Source organism: Somniosus microcephalus, chromosome 2 (genome assembly GCF_052327205.1).
Source record: "Somniosus microcephalus isolate GS21.2 chromosome 2, FLI_Smic_1.0, whole genome shotgun sequence".
Taxonomy (NCBI): domain Eukaryota; kingdom Metazoa; phylum Chordata; class Chondrichthyes; order Squaliformes; family Somniosidae; genus Somniosus; species Somniosus microcephalus.
In genome coordinates this window covers 21,319,497-21,341,235 of record NC_140988.1, presented here as the reverse complement: position 1 = coordinate 21,341,235, position 21,739 = coordinate 21,319,497, and the positions used below count along the sequence as shown (strand labels likewise).

Genomic DNA, 21,739 nt, shown 5'->3' with positions numbered 1-21,739 from the left:
TTAAAGAGAAAATAGCTAGATCTAGTCCAGCATGGATTTTAAAGGGAATGATCATGCTTGACAAACCCCACAGATTATTTAAGAGGGTAACAGAGGTGGTAGATGGGGGAAATGCAGTGGATGTAGTGCCTTTAAGAAAGCCTTTGACAAGGTACCACATGGGAGGTTACTGGAGAAGATTACAGGGTTTGGAATTAGGGGGTGGCTAGCAAACCGGATTACAAATTGGTTAGAAGGGAGAAAACAGAGCGAGGAGTTAAGGGCAGTTTCCCAGAGTGGTTGGAAGTGGTTAGTGGTGTCCTACAGGGTTCAGTTCTGGGGCCACTTCTGTTCATGGCGTGTATCAATGGTTTAGATATAGGCCGAGAAGGAGTGGTGTTGAAATTTCCAGAAGATGGCAAAATAGGAGCTGTAGTTAATCCTTCAGAAAACCAAAGAAAGCTGCAAAGGGATATTGAGCAGACGGGGGAATGAGCTTAAAAAGTGGCAGGTAGAATTCAGTGTCAATATGTGTGGAGTGATACATTTTGATTAAAAACAATACAACTGTAATTATAGTCTGAATGGGAGCAGGCTCGGTGCTGTGGAAGTGCAGAGGGATTTGGGGGCACAGGTTCACAGGACATTAAAGGCAACACCTCAGATTGATAAGGCCTTAAAACCTAGAATTCTTTATCAATAGAGGCATCAAATATAAAAACCAAGAGGTAATGATGAGCCTATATAAAACTTTAATAGGTTAGGGTACCATGTGCAGTATTGGGCTCCACGCTATAGGAAGGATATTGAGGATTTAGTGAGGGTACAATACAGATTCGCTAGGATGTTACTTAACTTAGGCAGTCCCTCGGAACCGAGGATGACTTGCTTCCACATTAAAAATGAGTTCGCAGGTGACTGATGAGTCCAATGCGGGACCTACAGTCTCTGTCACAGGTGGGACAGACGGTGGTTGAAGGGGCAGGTGGGTGGGGTGCTTGGGTTGACGTGCGCTCCTTGCGCTGCCTGCTTGCTCCCGGCGAAGAGACTCGGTGTTCGGCGCCTTCCCGGATGCTTCTCCTCCACTTTGTGCGGTCTTGGGCCAGGGATTCCCAGGTGTCGGTGGGGATGTTACACTTTTTCAAGGAAGCTTTGAGGGTGTCCTTGAAGCATTTCCTCTGCCCACCTGGGGCTCTCTTGCCGTGCCGGAGCTCCGAATAGAGCGCTTGTTTTGGGAGTCTCGTATCGGGCATGCGGACAATATGACCCGTCCATCAGAGCTGATTGAGTGTGGTCAGAGCTTCGATGCTGGAGATGTTGGCCTGAGCAAGAACACTGACGTTGATGCGCCTATCCTGCCAATGGATTTGCAGGATCTTGCGGAGGCAGCATTGGTGGTACCTCTCCAGTGCTTTGAGGTGCCTGCTGTACATGGTCCATGTCTCTGAGGCATACAGCAGGGCAGGTGTCACTGCTGTCCTGTAGACCATGAGCTTAGTGCCGGGTTTGAGGTCCTGGTCTTCAAACACTCTCTTCCTCAGGCGACCGAAGGCTGCACTGGCACACTGAAGGCGGTGTTGGACTTCGTCGTCGACGTCTGCCCTTGTTGACAGTAGGCTCCCGAGGTATGGAAAGTGGTCCACGTTGTCCAAGGCCTTGTCGTGGATTTTGATAATCGGGGGGCAGCACTGTGTGGTGGGGGCAGGTTGGTAGAGGACCTTTGTCTTACGGATGTTTAGTGTAAGGCCCATGCTCTCGTATGCTTCGGTGAAGGTGTTTATGATGGTTTGGAGTTCGACCTCCGAGTGAGCGCAGACGCAAGCACCGTCTGCATACTGTAATTCGATGACAGAGGATGGGACGACCTTGGATCTGGACTGGAGGCGACAGGTTGAACAGTTTCCCATTTGTTCTGTAAATTAGCTCCACTCCAGTGGGGAGCTTACTGAGGGTGAGATGGAGCATTGCAGCAAGGAAGATTGAGAAGAGCGTTGGTGCGATGACACAGCCTTGCTTGACCCCGGTTCGTACGTGAATTGGGTCTGTGGTGGAACCGTTGGTCAGGATCACGGCTTGCATGTCGTCGTGAAGCAGGTGGAGGATAGTGACAAACTTTTGAGGGCAGCCGAATTTGAGGAGGACACTCCATAATCCCTCACGGTTGACCGTGTCGAAGGTCTTTGTGAGATCAAAGAAGGCCATGTACAGTGGTTGGTGCTGTTCCCTGCATTTCTCTTGTAATTGACGTGCGGTGAAGATCAAGTCCATTGTGCCCCTTAGTGGGCGGAATCCGCATTGCGACTCTGGGAGGAGCTCTTTGGCCACTGGGAGAAGGCGATTGAGGAGGATTCTTGCGATGACTTTCCCTGTGGCAGATAGCAGGGAAAACTTCTCTGTAATTACCGCAATCGGACTTGTCACCTTTCTTGAAGATGGTCACAATTACGGCGTCTCTCAGATCCCCTGGCATGCTCTCCTCCTTCCAGATAAGAGAAATGAAATGGTAGGTGGAAATATAAATATGAAGAAAGACTTGAATCATTGGGGCTTTTTTGTTCGAACAGTGTAGATCACAGGGCGATATGATAAAAGTGTCTAAAATTTTGAAAGGATGGGACAAGGTGGGTAGAAACAGATTGTTTTCAGTAGTTATGGGGCCTAGAATGAAGATGCATAGATACAAGGCATTTGGAACAGAGTAGGAGAAGCTGCTTTGAACAGAGGGCTGTGAGGCTGCCAGGGTTAGTGGTTGAGGCAGAAACAATGTCAACAGTCAAGATTAGATTGGATAGGTGAATGAAGGGAAAGAGGATGGAGAGATACGAGAACAGGGTGGGTAAATGTGTTTAGAACTATTTGCTGATGTGGAGGATAAATGGAGTGGTTGGGCCGAATGGCCTGCTTTGGTGTTACAACTTCTGTGTATTTCTCTGGGTTTAACCTAATAAATGCCTATGTTCGATATGCTATTCTTAGCAGGGCTGAGCTATGGCGAGTAGCTCTTCATATTGTATCATTTACGATAACAATTTCTGTGTGAAGACCCTGATCTTTCTGTTTTGGATTTTTTTTTTGCTCCATTCCCTCCTACCCCCCCCCCCCCCCCCCAACCACCATTTGATTGATTTTTTTTTTTTCCTCCTGTTTTCCTGAAGGCACCGACTCACTTCGGTATGTTCCAGCAGCCCCCTTGGTACCTCACCCAAGTGGCTATTATTCATGTGTGCACTCAGTTGTTTGACCATGTTCTCATGCTCCCCTCACCCAAATATGTGCACTTTCACTGGAAGCAAGCTACAGCGGGAACCCTGGCTGATCTTCCTCCGCACCTGTCCCCCTCATTTCCTACCACAGGGATATCAAGGGCATTAACTGCAACACCAGCTAAGACCACCTAATTCAACACAGAATGAGAATCCAGTTTGGGACCTTCCTGCTCCTTATAGTTCTCTACATTAGATGTTTTTGCTCACTAGCCAGCAGGAGCCCACTATCGCATTTGTACGTACGGGTTTAACCTGCAGTAACTGTATAAGCCCCTATCTACTGTCTATCTAACCTATAATCTATTGCAACACTACTTGTGATCCAAAGGAATGCAATTAACTGTGATTGAAATTCAAAGTGCTCTAAGAGTATTAGGAATTTAACAGTCTAATTAGTAGGGCTGGAGACCTGGTTATATAAAGACACTTGTTGTATCCTCAGCGCTAACTTCTCCCGCCCACCATATCCCGGGCAAGGTTCTAAAATTGACACGTGCTAAATGACACTCAGTGACTTTGCCAGTTTTCATATGTTTCCTCCAAAGGATGAATACAAGCCGGAGAAACATCTGTCTGAAGAGGATTTAAAAAATGCAGTCAGCATACATCACGCACTGGCAATAAGAGCTACCGAGTATGAGAAGCGTCCCAATGTCCTAAAGCTGAAAACTGCCGACTGGAGAGTCTTTCTTTTCCAATCACAGTACGTGTTCTTTGAATTATTGGAAGGGGGAAGAGAGAGAGGGCACCAGTTAGAAAAATGTTAATGTTTTGAATCTGTTTTGTGAAGTGAGGCGCCTTTACTTTGTGAGTGTGAGTGTGTGAGCGCGTGCATGTGGCTTGCATGTAAGAATGTGTACATGTGGCGTGTGTTGTGTATGTGCTTGCATGTGTGTTTGAGTTTCTGTGTGTGGTGTGTGTGGAGGTGAGATTTTGCATCCCCTGACCTATTGGAAACTGAAATGAAATATTTATCTTTTTGTTATGATTACCATGTTCCTTTAGAAGAATTTCACAGTTTTATTTTCCCCCCACCCCAGCCTTAAATGTTCTCCCCTCTTTTCCAAGGAGTTGGTATCTCCCTCCTTATCTGAGGAAGGATGTTCTTGCCATGGAGGGAGTGCAGCGAAGATTCACCAGACTGATACCTGGGATGGCAGGAATGACGTATGAGGAGAGATTGGGTCAATTGGGCTTATATTCGCTAGAGTTTAGAAGAATGAGAGGGGATCTCATTGAAACTTATAAAATTCTAACAGGACTAGACAGACTAGACGCAGGAAGGATGTTCGCGATGGCGGGGGAGTCCAGAACCAGGGGTCACAGTCTAAAGATAAGGGGTAAGCCATTTAGGACAGAGATGAGGAGGAATTTCTTCATCCAGAGAGTGGTGAACCTGTGGAATTCTCTACCACAGAAGGCAGTTGAGGCCAATTCATTTAATATATTCAAGAAGGAGTTAGATATATTTCTTAAGGCTAAAGGGATCAAGGGATATGGGGAGAAAGCAGGGACAGGGTACTGAATTTGGATGATCAGCCATGATCTCATTAAATGGCGGAGCAGGCTCGAGGGGCCGAATGGCCTACTCCTGCTCCTATCTTCTATGTTTCAGTCCCCAACCACCCTTCCCTACCTTACCTCAGTGACTTCTTCATGTGTAAGCCTAAAGAGTCAGCCAATTCTGGCCTGCACTCATTGTCCACCCAGGAGCCCTGTCCTGAAGATGTTGTCAGGACGATGGCAGGGGTGGGAAACTGTCGTTTCTTGGAGAGACTTGAGCTACTGAAGTTACTTGCCTTGGAGCAGAGAATTCTAAGAGGAGATTTAAGAGCGGTTTTTGAAATAAAGAAGTGTTTTAACAGGATGAATAGGAAAAGATGTTTCCTCTGGTTGGCAAGTTGGTGAGGAGGGACAATCATCAATTTAAAATTGCCACGAACAGTGAGGAGAGAGGTTAGGAGAAACTTCTTGACACAGAGAATTGGTGGAACAGGGAATGCTTTGCCGCAGGGAGTGGTTGAGGCAGAGACCATTGCATCTTTTAAGGGAAAATTAGATCAATAAATTGAAACAAAGTAAGATACAAGGAAGAGATCAGGGCATTGAGGGGTAGTTTTGAATTGCTCGACCAAAGAGCAAACACAAACTTGATGGGCCGAATGGCCTCCTTCTGAGATGTAATATTCTATGGCTCTGTGGACGGTGACCAGGAACTGGAACCCTGGCTGATTTTATTTTTCTCCTTCTTAGCCCAGGCCTAGTAAGGCCAATTGTATAATGAGATTAGTATTTGTAATCACTCCCAGGTATCCATTCTTACAGAACAGTAGTTGATCCCAAAGATCCATTATTGCCAATGACTTGTAATCCCTTCCAAGTATCCCATAATTTGTTACACCAAAAGAAAAACCATACCATACAACAATTAAGTTCCAAATAATTAACCAGCAAGTGTGTGGTGGGGAGGGGAAGGAAAAGAGATAAGCTGGCAGAAAATTTAAAAATATACCACCATATTGTATAGTCATGTTCTTCGTCATTTTCCACCGTCATAGAAACATAGAAGATAGGAGCAGGAGTAGGCCATTCGGCCCCGTGAGCCTGTTCCGCCATTTAATGAGATCATGAATGATCATCCAAATTCAGTATCCTGTCCCTGCTTTCTCCCCATATCCCTTGATCCCTTTAGCCTTAAGAAATATATCTAACTCCTTCTTGAATATATTTAATGAATTGGCCTCAACTGCCTTCTGTGGTAGAGAATTTCACAGGTTCACCACTCTCTGGGTGAAGAAATTCCTCCTCCACCTCAGTCCTAAATGGCTTACTCCTTATCCTTAGACTGAGATCCCTGGTTCTGGACTCCCCCGCCATCGGGAACACCCTTCCTGCATCTAGTCTGTCTAGTCCTGTTAGAATTTTATAAGCTTCAATGAGATCCCCTCTCATTCTTCTAAACTCTAGCGAATACCAGCCCAATCGACCCAATCTCTCTTCATACGTTTCTGTATTCATGCATTCTCACCGTAGCCATTTTATTTTGCTGTAACTATCTGCGTGTTGATTAATTTACAGAAGCCCTGAAGAAATGGAATCCTGGATAAACAAAATGAACCTAGTAGCGGCCATCTTTTCCGCCCCTCCATTTCCAGCCGCTATTGGTTCACAGAAGAGGTTTAGCCGCCCGCTTTTGCCAGCTACCACCACCAAGATGACACCGGTAAGAGTTCAAGGGGTAGACCCGTCATTGTAAAACCCCGTTTTAATTCTGCCCCATCCTTTCTTGGAGAGCGCCGCTATTAATGAGCCTTATCGATAAGGTGAAAGGTCACTTCCTGTTGTGCTTCATTAATATCTAAACTGAGCAACGCAGTTCCTGTGTCGCCTAAGTAAGCAAAAGTGTGGAGGGACTGCCTTCAACGTAGTGTCTACCAGAAGAAAGTGATTTGAAGAGCATAGTCATGTCCACGATTGCATCGCCATATATGAAAACAGACGACAACGTGGATGCTTTCTGATGTTAAAAGAACAGAAAGGATAATCTTTTACTTTTCTTTTTTTTAGCATCAAGGCACTCGGGCCAATTGTAACTACCTTTACCTCCTTGCCCCTCACCCCATGTGAGATCAGATAACCCACCATAGAGAATAAACCAAATCTGGGATCTTTATGATTTGTTCAGTTGGGTATAATGTCACACAGTGTACTTGCCCACTGAGGCTATTTAGGAACCTTCCAATCTAACTGTACGGCAGTGTGGACTGCATTAACTTGTCCTTTGGATCAGCTGTAACGTTTGTATGCGTATCGGGTTCGGGTTAGAGAGAGGTTGGAGAATGATAGGACCACCCAGATCCTCCTGCAATGCAACTTGTTCCTAATAAGTTTCTTGCTGCTTACCAATGTTGAGGATGCATCAGTGATAGAGCAAAGTCTTTAGGGGGTAATTTTAACCTAATCCGCCGGGGTGGGGGGGGGGGGGGCAGAGAAACTGATGGGGCTCGATTTTCATTGGGCCGTTGAGGCGGGATTGGAGGCGTGTGGGGGGTTAAAATTGCGAAATTAGGGGGCACGAAGCCATCCCGCCCTCAACCCGCCTCCATGCCAGTTTCAAAGGAGGCGGATACCCGACCTGTGCTGGGACCCGCCTTCCCGAGGCGTGAAGGGGATTTAGTGCCAATTAACTGCCTGTTAACGGGCAGTTTTTAGCCTAATCCCTATTTTTATCCCTGAAGTGTGAGATTCCCGACGGCTCCAAACCACGCCAAGTTAGCGAGGCGAACCGTCGGGCTGAAGGGCTTGGAGGGTTCGCAATGTCTGGTGTTCAGGTGAGTGATGGGTGCATGAGTGCAGAGGTAAGTGTGTTTGGTGTGTGTAAAGTGTTTAAGTAAGTTTAACTTACTTTTACAGTCTTCCTTCCTTCAGGTCTCGGGAGTCCCTCATCTCACCGGCACAGAAAGCAGAATGGCCGCGAGCTGTCAAAAGTTGCAACATTCAGCTTTCTGTTCTGGAGAGATCTCTAAATCAGCCTGAGAGGAAGGAATTAACTTGGACTACAGATTGTCAGTGTTTGACAGCTTCAAAGAGCTGTCAAACGCTGATATTTCATCTGTCAAATGCTCTTGACAGATGAAATGTCAATCTGTGATGTCACCTGTTGCCAGGTGGCCCTTAATTGGCCTGCTGAGCCTGCTGGGTGGGCTCGACAAGGTCAATCAAGTGAAAATCGCGTGGGTTGGCCACAACTCGATGGAGGCGGGACTACAACCCCAAAAGTTGTAGTCCTGCCTCCTACACGCCTCCAGTATCAAAATGCAGCCCATGGTACCTGATCATCTGCCCGCCTTATACTCACCATATTTTGAAGTCAATGGAAAGTTAAATCAGGAGGAGTGTAAAACGGATGTCAATCCACTCCAGCCAGTTTCTCGCCGGGCAGGTTACGTTAACATTATCCCCTTTAGGTGAGTTGCCAGTGGGGATTATTTTCCTTTATTTTATGCTTCCTGTGTAACCACCCCATCATGTTTCCTCCCTTCTCTCTGACCAGTTCCCGGTGATGATTCTGTTCTATCTAATGCACTATGGCAGGAGATGGAGGGTCCAGCTTTGTGCCTGCAATTGCCCCAGTTGTGAGTTTTGGGGCTTAGCCTTACAAATGAGGAGAAGTGTTAACTGCTGACTGCTTCCCCACAAGAGAACAGGGTGGGAAAGTGAGTAGGTAGGTGGCCTTGGGTCATTCCTATAGATGTTTCAGTGACCAGTTATATTGTGCTTTCCCAGACATCCGAGTACAGACTGCTCGCACTGCCAGTTGAGCAATATCTACGACTTGAAGGAACCTAAAAGGAGGATGTATTACCGTTTAGAAACATAGAAACATAGAAACTAGGAGCAGGAGTAGGCCATTCGACCCTTCGAGCCTGCTCCGCCATTCAATGAGATTATGGCTGATCATCCAAACCCTAGCACCCGGTCCCTACACCGACAGCCATCCCACCCAAGCCCTATCCCCGTAACCCCACGTTTGGGGTTTTACTTTCAATTTCTTCTCTAGTTCAGTGCCTCAGAACCTCCATAGGTGAGTCCTACACCCATGGTGTCGTATTTGACCCTGGGATGAGCTTCCGACTACACATCCGCCCCATCACCGAGACCGCCTACTTCCACCTCCGTAACATTGCCCGATTCCGCCCCTGTTTCAGCTCATCTGCTGCTGAAACCCTTATCCATGCCTTTGTTACCTCTAGACTTGACTATTCCTATGTTCTCCTAGCCAGCCTCCCATCTTCTACCCTCCATAAACTTGAGGTCCTCCAAAACTCTGCTGCCCGTGTCTTAACTCGCTCCAAGTTCTGTTCACCCATCACCCCTGTGCTCACTGACCTACGTTTGCTGACCGGCACTGCCTCAATTTTAACGTTCTTATCCTTGTTTTCAAATCCCTCCATGGCCTCGTCCCATCCTATCGCTGTAAACTCCTCCAGCCCCACAAAACCTTTGAGATATCTACCCTCCTCCAATTCTGGCCTCTTGTGCATTCCCAATTTTAAGCACTCCACCATTGGCGGCCGTGCCTTCAGCTGCCTGGGCCCAAAGCTCTGGAATTCCCTCCCTAAACCTCCGTGTCTCTCCACCCCTCTCTCTCCTTTAAGACGCTCCTTAAAACCTACCTCTCTAACCAAGCTTTTGGTCATCTGTCCTAATTATCTCAATGTCAAATTCTGTTTGATTACGCTCCTGTGAAGCGCCTTGGGACATTTTACTATGTTAAAGGCGCTATATAAATGCAAGTTATTATTAGTTGGAGTGTGTGAACCCTACTCCCTGTGACCTGGAGTATGTGAACCCTACTCCCTGTGACCTGGAGTATGTGAACCCTACTCCCTGTGACCTGGAGTATGTGAACCCTACTCCCTGTGACCTGGAGTATGTGAACCCTACTCCCTGTGACCTGGAGTATGTGAACCCTACTCCCTGTGACCTGGAGTATGTGAACCCTACTCCTTATGCCCAGCAATGTCTTGATCATGTCTCAAAATAAACAGCCATTTCTCTGAGTGGATCTGATCTTCAACTCCATCTGTACTGTGACAAAGAAAGATAAATCAGATCAAAAATGATAAATTTTTGTCACAGGCTGACTGTAAAACTAATGAGGGTCGGAGCCCCACAGGCGGCTAAGTATCCAGGAATGATGGAGTTATTGCTTGATAAGTGAGTAATTCGACTGATGTTGGTTCCTTCAAGCCTGTGCCCCCAATAATCTCATCATCACTGTTAGTGTTTCAGCAAAAATAAATCAGTCAAAATAAGTAATGCAAGAAAGAATAAGTTAATTACATTCGATTGTCACTCTTTAATTGTTAAAAGTGTCCTGTTTCATGAATCTCACTCTTTAAAAGTTGCAAACAGGTAGGAATAGCAAATGTCAGATTTTTTTTTAAATTTGTTCTTGGGATGTGTGCGTCACTGGCAAGGTCAGCATTTATTGCCCATCCCTAATTGCCCTTGAGAAGGCGGTGGTGAGCCGCATTCTTGAACCGCTGTAGTCCGTGTGGTGAAGGTACTGCCACAGTGCTGTAGGTACTCCCACAGTGCTGTTAGGTAGGGAGTTCCAGGATTTTGACCCAACGACTATGAAGGAACGGCGATATATTTCCAAGCCAGGACGGTGTGTAACTTGGAGGGGAATTTGCGGGTGATGGTGTTCCCATGCTCCTGCTGACCTTGTCCTTCGAGGTGGTAGAGGTCGCGGGTTCGGGAGGTGCTGCCGAAGAAGCCTTGGCGAGTTGCTGCAGTGCATCTTGTAGATGGTACACACTGCAGCCACGGTACGCCGGTGGTGGAGGGAGTGAATGTTTAAGGTGGTGGATGGGGTGTCATTCAAGCGGGCTACTTTGTCCTGGATGGTGCCGAGCTTCATTAGTTTATCATCAACAATAGTTTCTAAGCTCTAATGTTTTAGGTTTTTTTGTTTGCCTATCCTTCCGTCCTGTACCAACCCTCCTTTCTGAGAAACAGGCTTTATTCCAGGCGGTGTGCTGCTGGAATCTGCACAGTTAATAGTGTACACCAGCACGCAACCCAAGCTCAGTATTTTCAGTTACTGCTTCTTCCATTCCCATTAGTGACGGTAATGCTGGCATGTTGTGCTATCCTGCTACATAAGTGTTGATACCAGTTTAGTTGCTGTCTGTTTCTTACCTGCCTCCACGCCTTCAACGTACGGCATTGCCATGGAAACGTGTCTTGACATGTGATGTGGGAATTTTTCCAGCGTGGCATTACAAATTGCATATGTTGTGATGCTACCAGCTGCATCTAAATGATGATGGAAATAATCTAATAATAAAACCTCCCATTTCTGCAGTAAAATCCTGGCCATGACTTCCCATGTGCTATTTTTATGCTGCCATTTTATTAGTTCACGCCTTATCCTAGCACACAGCAGTGCCTGTTTCCAGCTCACAGGCAACGTGTAGCGAGGGTAATAAGCATTTTTTTTTACATAATGAAGCACAAACTATATAGGGGTGTAGGACAGGTGGCCCCTGAGCAGAAACATAGATAACTGCACAGAAAGGCACATCTACTGTCTGGTCTCCAGAATGTGGTGTGCGAGAAGTGGTAGTAAGTGTGCACCTCTTGGGCGGAGCTGCCTGTGGGACTCTTTAATACTTCAAATAAGCGCTTGGTTAACCGGCACTGCTAGAAACGTGCAGCATTGCCTTCTCGAGGTTTCCGAAAAATTGTCTAACTTCCTGCAAGAAGGTGAAGTTTAAAAGCAGGACGTCAGTGAAAGTGATGTAAGAAAACTACTAGGCACTTGGTCTAAGCATTAAACAAAGCTTTAATCAACTGTTTTACAACATGGAGGTCTAGTTGTGTCAGAGAAACATAGAGAAACATAGAAGATAGGAGCAGGAGTAGGCCATTCGGCCCTTCGAGCCTGCTCCGCCATTCAATGAGATCATGGCTGATCATCCAAACCCTAGCACCCGGTCCCTACACCGACAGCCATCCCAACCAAGCCCTATCCCCGTAACCACACGTATTTAATCTCCCCTAACACTAAGGGCCAATTTTTTTTTTTTTTTATCATGGCCAATCAACCTAACCCGCACATCTTTGGACTGTGGGAGGAAACCGGAGCACCCGGAGAAAACCCACGCAAACACGGGGAGAATGTGCAAACTCCACACAGGCAGTCACCCGAGGCCGGATTTGAACCCGGGTCCCTGGCGCTGTGAGGCAACAGTGCTAACCACTATGCCACCGTGCTGCCCTGTCCTTCACTAGTTCCTGTTAAGAATGTCCTGCGCAAGCTGGGCCCGTGCCCGAGTATTTATACTCTCCCTGGACAGCGCCACCCGTAGGCTGCTCAGTATTATTTCATAAGTCTTTCTTTCATGAATGACTGATTCATGTCAGAAAGTAAGGAGCCAAGTCCTTAAAACATCAAGCTGCCATTTTAAATTAACTTCAATTCCTTTCATAGAATCTTACTACATAGAAGGAGCTCATTCGGCCCATCGTGGCTGTGCCGGCTCTTTGAAAGAGCGATCCAATTCGGCCCACTGCCCCTGCCCTTTTCCCCCATAATCCTGCAATTTTCTCCCCTTCAAGTTGAATGTACACTTTTGTTGTCCTCGGCATCCCCACCCCCACAAAAGAAAATCACTTTCCTCAAGGTAATGAATTGAAGATGACCATTCTACCCCAACTGTTAAGAAAATTCTGTTGCTTCAAATTTTGCCTCATTTAAAACCCTTAAGAAGTCTGTATTGGTACTGGGCCCAGACTGAAGGCAACCCCTCAACACATATATGTGGTTCTACGTCACTTTAGTAGGATATGCTGCTTAAGGTAAAGAATTGAAAGGACTCAGCCAAGGTTGTATCAACCCCCCCCTCAGTGCTTAACGCTGTCAAACACTGTGATTTTTCTCTGGTTATGGAGATGCCATGTTTTAAAAAAACTGCTGTAGCCACAAACTTTGTGCTTGCTTTTGTTTTAATTCGTTTTGTATCCGTTGCAGGAAGATCAGATGAAGTCGCACGAGGCCAAGCTGAAGCAGATTTCCACTGAACTCACTGAGCACCGTTCCTACCCACCTGACAAGAAGGTCAAAGCCAAGGAGATTGATGAATACAGACTGAAGGAGCACTACCTGGAGTTCGAGGTAGGGTTTGGGAAGAACTTCACGCACTCGCCTCTCAACTATAACTATATACACGATTGAGTTTAGAAACAGCAGAGGCTGTTGGAGTAATTAGAAGAGGAGCACCATTGGTTGTGTGGCCGTGCACTGCAGTGTGGGCTGTATTTATACATTGTTGTGTTTGATCAATGTACTGCCACCAGAAATCCTCATCAATGCAGCTTAGTACAGGAAACTTTTATATCCGGGACCGGCGTGGTGCCGGTTGATCAAAAAGTCCGGATTACAGAGAGTTCTTTACTAAGGTACGAGAGCCCCGTACACGGCCACAGATCCAGGCGTCCCTGTTGCATGGCAACAGGTGCAGGAACCCCGGTTACACGGCCACTAATATGAAGTAAAACTTACCTGAACCTACTCCTGAATTTTGCCGGTTAAGAGAGATTTCTGGTTATTTAGGTGCCGGTAAAAAGAGAGTTTCCTGTAATTATCATCTGCCCACCATTGACAGCCGTGCCTTCAGCTGTCTCAGCCCTAAGCTCTGGAATTCCCTCCCTAACCCCCTCCGCCTCTCTACCTCTCCTCCTTTATGACGCTCCTTAAACCCTAGCTCTTTGACCAAGCCTTTGGTCACTGTCTGACTATCCCCTTATGTGACTCGGTGTCACATTTTGTTTGATGCTCCTGTGGAAGCGCCTTGCGATGATTTTACTATGTTAAAGGTGCTATATAAATGCAAGTTGTTGTCCATGTGAACTCCTGACATTTCTCTTCAAGCAGCTAGTTTGTATGCATTTTGTAAATATCAGCTTGTCCTCAGTTATATGAGCGCTCCTCTTTGCCACAGTTCCCATTCTTAGAAAACTACATGAGAACAGGTGCAATTTATTTTGCCAGGTTGCTAGCTCTGATGTTGATGCAATGTGCAATTTTGGATGGATGTACAAAAAAAAATTTTTTGCGTGTTTGATGAGGATTGCTACTCTGTGACGAGGTACCTTCAACATCAAATTGCCACCTCGTTCAGCTACTTTCAATATAGGTGCCTCCAGCCCTTCCCCAAGAAAGGTGAATGAAATAAGCTGATTGTATACATCTCCTGCCTGAGAGGATGATATTGCTGATGTTACCAGGTCACAGTCAGCTCCTTTTTCCCTTCCTGGCTCTTATCATGAAGGTGCTGAGTCATGAGAAAATATCTATTGATAATATATTAAACAATCTTAGGTTGGCATGCACTTCCTGACAACTCTTTTCCCATTCAGAACTCGTGTCCACATTTATAATGGAAACTGCCTACGCAAACTTATCGTACTGTTATTGCACCCTCGCCCAGCGGAGGCGCTGCAGTGCTACTAGTGGAGGGGGGGTGCAATTACAGCATGACAAGTTTACATAGGCAGTGTCCATTATAAATGTGGACATAAGAAACTTGAATGAAAATATGTAAACAAGGGTGGAATGTATGACTGTAAAATAGGAACAAAATTCCACCTGCACACCCTGGTCCAATTATCCCCCACTCTCTAACACCGTTTCACCTGACACGTGAAAAGCACCATGGGAGATGGAGTAGTAAGTAATATCAATGCCGAGGAAGTGATCTTTTCTGATTGTAGCTCATCACTCCCTCCATTATAGTATCTGGCCTCTTTCTGAATATTCCTCAGTTTTCTGCTTCTGCTATGCAAAATTGTTCCAAACAGCCAACACTCTTGAAATAAAGAGAAGCTCTTCCAAATATCTGCTTTAAATGTGCTTTGCACTCATTTAAGGTCAAGTCCTCTCCTCCTGATACCCTGGCTTAATTTGCGGCAATACTCAGTGTTTACCCTACCCATTTTTGTTTTGTATACTGAGATCTCCTCCTTTATTGTAAGGGAATTCCACTTTCTACCTGTCTATGAGGCCCTCAACAAAAAGAAAGTAAAGGAAGTTTGTCAGACTGGAATACGATCGATCCACAGCTACCAGACACCTTCTGGTACTTTATCCAAGTTACCAATACGATGGACACGTGAGCCCATGCAGCGAGTGTTGGCAAGCTGCTCAACTGTCCAAGGCATCGCGGCTGAGCCAATCGCGCCCTCACTCAACACCAGCATGTGGCCTTTCAAGCAGCAATTACTGGCTGTGGTCATATCTTCCATGACAGGTCTCCTAGCCAGAAAGACCCTGCCTCTTTGACTTAGCTGAATTTTGGCTGCATTTAGGGTTAATGGGGCCAACAACCTTCCTACTGTTGGTTGAAATCCCAGTGCTCAAACACAAGACCCAAAGCGTTCACACCAATTCGGTGTCAGCGGACTCTGAAGTAAAAGGGAAGGGATTATATTTAATCATAGGGCATTTCAGACCTACTGGAAGGCCAGTCGTTGCATCACCCTCCAAATTACTTTTCCCTTTAATAGTTGTGGTTCTTCATTTAATTCTTTCACTGTGCCCTGATGTTGTGATGTTACTTAATACAGCCAGCGTCCACTTTCCATAACTGTGGCGTTATTGTGGTAAGTGGACTGGAAGCAGTGAGACTGCTATAGGATATACTTGCCATAGAGGGAGTGCAACAAAGGTTCACAAGATTGATTCCTGGGATGGCAGGACTGTCATATGAGAAGAGATTGAGTAAACTAGGCCTGTATTCTCTTGAATTCAGAAGAATGAGAGGGGATCACATTGAAGCAGACAAAATTATTACAGGGCTTGATGGGGTGGATGCTGGGAGAATGTTTCCCTTGGCTGGGGGAGTCTAGAACCAGGGGCCACAGCCTCAGGACTGAGATGAGAAGAAATTTCTTCACACAGTGGGTGGTGAATCTTTGGAATTCTCTACCCCAGAGGGCTGTGGAGGCTCAGTCATTGGGTATATTCAGAACAGAAGTCGATAGATTTCTGACTAGTAAGGGCATCAAGGGATATGGCGGTAGGGCCGGTGAATGGAGTTGAGGCAGAAGATCAGCCATGATCTCATTGAATGGCGGAGCAGGCTCGAAGGGCCGAATGGCCTACTCCTGCTCCTATTCCTTATGTTCTTATTATTACCTTGGGATCAGTTTTAACTCCCAGTGAGTTTTGGGTGAGTGGGTGGGGGCAGGGTGAGTGTAAAGTGCACTCGCAGGCCCAGATTTCAGCCCCGGGGTATTTTAACACCTGGGCTATTTCTGCATACCGTCAGGCAGCTGCCCACCTGAAGCGGGTGGAGAGCGGAAGCTGGCTGGCAGGCGGGAGCAGAGGTTTAGGCGGCCGGAGGCTGCTTGCTGGGACTGAGGGAAGGCTCGCCGGTAAGCAGGTAAGTCACAGGGAGGGGATTTCAGGAGCGTCTCATGGGAGGGAAACAGAGGAGGAGACTCGAGCAGTGGAGCCTATGGGCTGGATTTTGATACTGGAGGTGTGTAGGAGGCGGGACTACAACTTTCGGGGTTGTAGTCCCGCCTCCATCGAGTTGTGGCCAACCCACGCGATTTTCACTTGATTGACCTTGTTGAGCCCGCCCAGCCAATTAAGGGCCACCCAGCAACAGGTGACATCACAGATTGACATTTCATCTGTCAAGAGCTTTTGACAGATGAAATATCACCGTTTGACAGCTCTTTGAAGCTGTCAAACACTGACAATCTGTACTCCAAGTTAATTCCTTCCTCTCAGGCTGATTTAGAGATCTCTCCATAACAGAGAGCTGAATGCTGCAACTTTTGACAGCTCGCGGCCATTCTGCTTTCTGTGCCGGTGAGATGAGGGACTCCCGAGACCCGAAGGAAGGCTGTAAAGGTAATTAAACTTCTTTAACCACTTTACACACACCAAACACACTTACCTCTGCACTCATGCACCCATCACTCACCTGAACACCGGACACCTCGAACCCTTCAGCCCGACGGTCCGCCTCGCTAACTTGGCATGGTTTGGAGCCATCGGGAATCCCACACTTCAGGAATAAAAATAGGGATTAGGCTCAAAACTGCCTGTTAACTACCTGTTAACAGGCAGTTAATTGGCACTAATCCCCTTCCCGCCTCGGGGAGGCGGCTCCCAGCGCAGGTCGGATACCCGCCTCCTTTGAAACTGGCACGGAGGTGGGTTGGGGGCGGGATGGGTTCGTGCCCCCCCATTTCGAGATTTTAACCCCCCACACGCCTCCAAGGCCCAATGAAAATCCTGCCCTATGACTTTCCTTGTGGGTCCCAAAGGAGCAGTCTTGCTCCTAGATTCCGACTCATCTTTTGAGGGCCTCTTCGTCCTCCCAACAGCTACTGACCTTCGTCCTGTCAGGAAAGTCACGGTAGCTTCCCCCCCTCAGGCCCGAGTTAAAATCCAATCAGGGCCCCATGTTATAATAGGAGCCCGATTAGCATAAACTAGTGTCAGGCTCCTGCCTGCTTCTGATGGACGCCTCAGCCACCGAACTGCGGCCACAGTTAAAATGGTGGCCAGCAGGACTCCAGGGGAAACGAGGCAGTAAGGTTGACTACTGCATTCAGTATTGGTTCCCCCTTCCCACCGGGCGATAAAGTTTCCCCCCTTTATTTTTGACCGCAGCTTTACAGACTGCTGGAGGTGAACAAAGCTCCACATATTTAACTAGTGACACACGGTGACACTGGGACTCAGCAAGACCTGCCAGCTTTACTGAGTCCTGGTAGTTTTGAGCAAATGTAAAGTCATTCATGATGCTGGAACAAAGCAAGGATGTTGTTTTTAATCTTTAAAGCACTTTCAATAGGTACTTACTGAAACCAATATCCTTTAACCATCAGTTTTGCTTTACATATTCCACAAGGTGATATAATAGTTCCGCTCCCCTCTTGTTTCTCAGGTTAGAATGGAGGCCTTTGTTGGTATTTTATCATTATCCATTGTTGATTCTGGGTTGAATAATGTGCACCTGTTTCCTGTGGGAATCTATCATTGCTTTGTGCAATTTGAATGGATTGAGCCCAGAACCAATGTAGAACATGAGTTTGTAATGTTGAATGTCAGGAGACAAACTATCCCAAACATTGCAGTTGAACACATTCAGTTAAGGCTTTTTGCTTTGTTAGATGCTGTTAATGTTGTTTGCCGTGAACAAATGTCTTCCCCTTGTCCCAAAACCCATGGAAAGCCTTGTGTTGGGATCCAGATCTAAGCTGTTCTCCATCCCCACTTCTGGTTTGAGGAACGATGCAGATGATTAAGCGAATTTGTGCTAACTAGATTAGAATGATTGCCCCTGAGCGCTGAATTGTTGGTCAGATGTCAATCCAGGCTGTTTTATTCTATTTCTCGTTGCACCTGAATAACTTTACATGGGCTATGTATTCAGAGAAGTTGTTTTCCAGAAGGCACAACTGCCAGTGTCAGACGTGTAGCTTTCCGATGTGCTTTTAACGGCAAAAGTATAAAATGTGAAGAACGGTAAGGTGATGTGTATTATTGTTAGAAAGCCAGTGTTTGTGGGAGCCATCGCAATACTACGATTTGTACATTTTTAGGAGCAGGGAATATGCTATGACTGGAATATTCAGAGACTAAATAAATACGGCCTTAAATTTGCACTAATGTGATTTCTAGAGTAGCAGTGAATCTAAATGCTCTCAACAAAAAAAAATTGTTTGTGTGCCCAAAAGGTCTTCACACAGGGATGGGCTTAACAAACTCTCCACAGAATTCATCCCCTTCTAAGGCCCATTTTGTGCATTGCATAAGGAGACAACCCTACATCCTTCCATTGAAGGATCTGAATTCTCCTCTTCCCCACCATCCCCCCCCCTCCCCACACTTCCAAACAGACACATTTGTGGAAGTTATGAGCAAAATGAATGTGGCTAAGACACCATGGAGTGGTAGAATGTCGGCTGGCCGTCCCAATTCCCTGGATGGTGAGTCTCCTAATCTCTTTCAAATTGTTGAGAAAAGATAACCGATTTGAGGCCAGACACTTTGATACAGGGGGGCAGGAAAAACCTGGGGCCTACTCGCCTCTGACTGTGTTTCCCAGCAGCTAATGCTAGAGAGGAGTTGGTGGAGGGCTGGGCCTGGGTTTTCAGCCTGTCCAAGGAATGAGGGAGACTTCGGTGGACTTGCATCGAGACCATTGGTGAGAATAACTTTGAACTCAGCCTTTGTGGATTTACAGTAGTGAAAGCTAGTGTGCAAAGTGGTTGCACACTGACTTGGAGTCTTAAATGCATACTTTCCTGAGGAAAACTTCCACTTTCGTACCAAAGAACAAAATTCTAACGGTAACGTCACATATATGGCTGAAGCTCTGAAGAGGAGGAGGCAGGGCCCTGTGTAGACTGTATGCACTAACATTCCTAAACCAGGCTGTGTTGGGAGACACCCCCCTGTCAACTTGACATTTGGGCTGGGAGCATCCGTCGCACTACCGTCAAAGTTACGGCAGTGGAGCGGGAGCAACACTGAGTAAATTCCTGGCCTATAGCTCTCCCGGTGGTTTAGTGCTTAAAGATACTGTCCAGTTTAATGTTAAACCATATCGACCAAAGGTTCCTGGTTTGTACTGAGCTGGCACATCTCCGCTACGGCAGCAATGGTACACTGCAATTAACCTCAGTGCCCCTAGGCTAGAGAGGGGAAAATTAACCATGTATTCCTGTTCTTGTCTAGTGACTCCTGCTGGTATGTGTGTGTAGGTAGGTGTATCTGTGTGTGTGTGTAGGTGGGTGTATGTGTGTGTGTGCGTTCACGTGTGTGTATACAGTAATCCCTCCCCAACCGCGGGGGAAATGTCCCTGAAAACCCCCGTGGTTAGTAAAACCGCGGTTGGCAAATACAGTATAAATGTTCAAATAACACAATAAAAAAGAATATAAAAGCAATAAAATCATGTTATTTACCTTTAATCCTAAATTGAAAACCGCGTATACGCAAACTTCACTGCCGCGGTTGGCAAACGTTGTCGCAGAGAGGAAACCGTATATGCTTGAAATCCACGTATGGCAAAACCACGGTTGGGGCGGGATTCCTGTATATGTATGTGTGTATAAACGCACACACTATGGATGAGATGTCCTCTACAATCAAATTGTCTGTCAACGCTTGCCGTCTAGACTATGAATGGGCACTTGGTCAAGATACTGGAGGGTGGGCAGTGCCCGTGTTTATCAGCAGAAAATAATGCCTCACGTAACATCACGGTATTCTCGCGTCATCATTCTGTCACTGACTGGGAGAAGGGTGTCAGTAAAAAGCTCCCCCCTCTTCACTCTTTATTTTAACTAATGCAGCGAAATTTCTGTTCAACAAGAGATGCCTTTCCAGCATGAAAATGTGTTGCCCACACAGAAGAATGACTGAGCACCTTCCCTGGTGTGCAGAACATCGCTACATGTAAAGCTGCTAAATAGCAGGAGCATCCAGCAGTGTTGACTGAAGGTCCCGGTCCCACTTAGCAACAAATGGGATGTGTTTTAAAGGCAGGGCTGCCAAGAAAAGAATTCAAGACTCGTGGCTCCCAATAATTTGGGAGGTCTTTTTTGTACTCTCACCCTTAGAGACAGATGTTTTACCTCTTCCTGTCCCTTGACTAGTTTTTGTCTTAGTTTATTAACAGCTCGACCATTAAGAACAATCTGACTGCAAGTTATCATCACATCTCTGATTCCACAATCACACATTCACACTGCTTGATGATCTATTTAAAGTGAGGATTGCTGGGAACCTTGCAGGGGTCTATGGCCAGTTATTTTATATAGATATAGATAGTTTTAGGGGAAGAAAAGCAGAATGTCTTCTCGCTTTCCCACCAGCGTGTTCATATTCTTTAAGACAACTGAACATCTCAGAGGAGAGAGGCCCTTCAGAAAAATGTACATAATTTGTACCTTTCTTTGTTTTAAAGCAAGACGTTCTGCTTCTCCACTCACCGGTCTCCTACATAGCAAAGGGATTCCGGTCGGTGCTGGCAATTCCTGCTTAATATCTGCTCTTGTTTACGGATAATGCCACAACAATCCACAGGGGAATTATCCCTGGTGTCCTGGCCAATATTTATCCCTCAATCAACATCACTAAAAGAGATTATCTGGTCATTATCACATTGCTGTCTGTGGGAGCTTGCTGTGCACAAATTGGCTGCCATGTTTCCTACATTACAACAGTAACTACACTTCAAAAAGTACTTAATTGGCTGTAAAGCGCTTTGGGACGTCCTGAGGTCGTGAAAGGCGCTATATAAGTGCAAATCTTTCTTTTTCTTTCTCTATGGGCAGATGTAAGCACTCTTACTCAAGATAACAATGACGTGACTTTCTGTAGACGAAGCAGGGTATCGAAAGGTTTGCCAAAGAGCTGTACAGGGTAGATGACAAGAAGTGGGTGCCAACAGTAGGGAAAGACCGGAAGAGATTCGAGGCGGAGCTGAAAGCATGGACAAAGAGTTTTCAGGGGACTTTTGGAATTGGGAAGCGGGCTTCGGCAAGGTAGAGCGTGTAGTGAGGGAGTCCCAGAGGACAGGGGAAAAAAAGTAGCTGAAAGAGCCAGCAGTATTGGTGTGCGAGCTGCTGAAAGGCTGGTGTTCGATTGGAAACTAACTGTCAATATCTTTCTATGAAGTAGACAGTTTATTTATTATTGAGCAAAGTAGCAAACACAAATGCAGTGTTTCCATCCTTTGTAAGCCTGCCTTCAAGTTCTTGACACTTCACAGCCAGATGTTTAGAGTAAACAATTTGGCAAAAGGTTCATTAGGAGCTGCAATCTGCTCCGTTCAGGTTAGTGATTTTACACTTCTGTTAAGACAGTTACATCTTCGAAGCTCCACAGCAGAATTTGAATTAAAGACTGTGCTTAGTTCTGCCCCCTGCTCTTTTAATTAAAAGTTAGC

General features: G+C 46.2%; 1 protein-coding gene across 2 annotated transcripts in view; it reads left to right on the top strand.

Annotated features, from left to right (window-relative positions):
* The window catches only part of psd3l (pleckstrin and Sec7 domain containing 3, like), a 410,104-nt gene that overhangs the window by 373,662 nt on the left and 14,703 nt on the right, over window positions 1-21,739 (top strand). For both annotated transcript variants that reach the window (XM_086007314.1, XM_086007324.1), the window contains 3 exons: window positions 3,791-3,948; window positions 6,324-6,468; window positions 12,790-12,933. In XM_086007314.1, coding sequence (XP_085863440.1) covers window positions 3,791-3,948; window positions 6,324-6,468; window positions 12,790-12,933 — 447 coding nt within the window. The remainder of the gene's footprint in view (window positions 1-3,790; window positions 3,949-6,323; window positions 6,469-12,789; window positions 12,934-21,739) is intronic.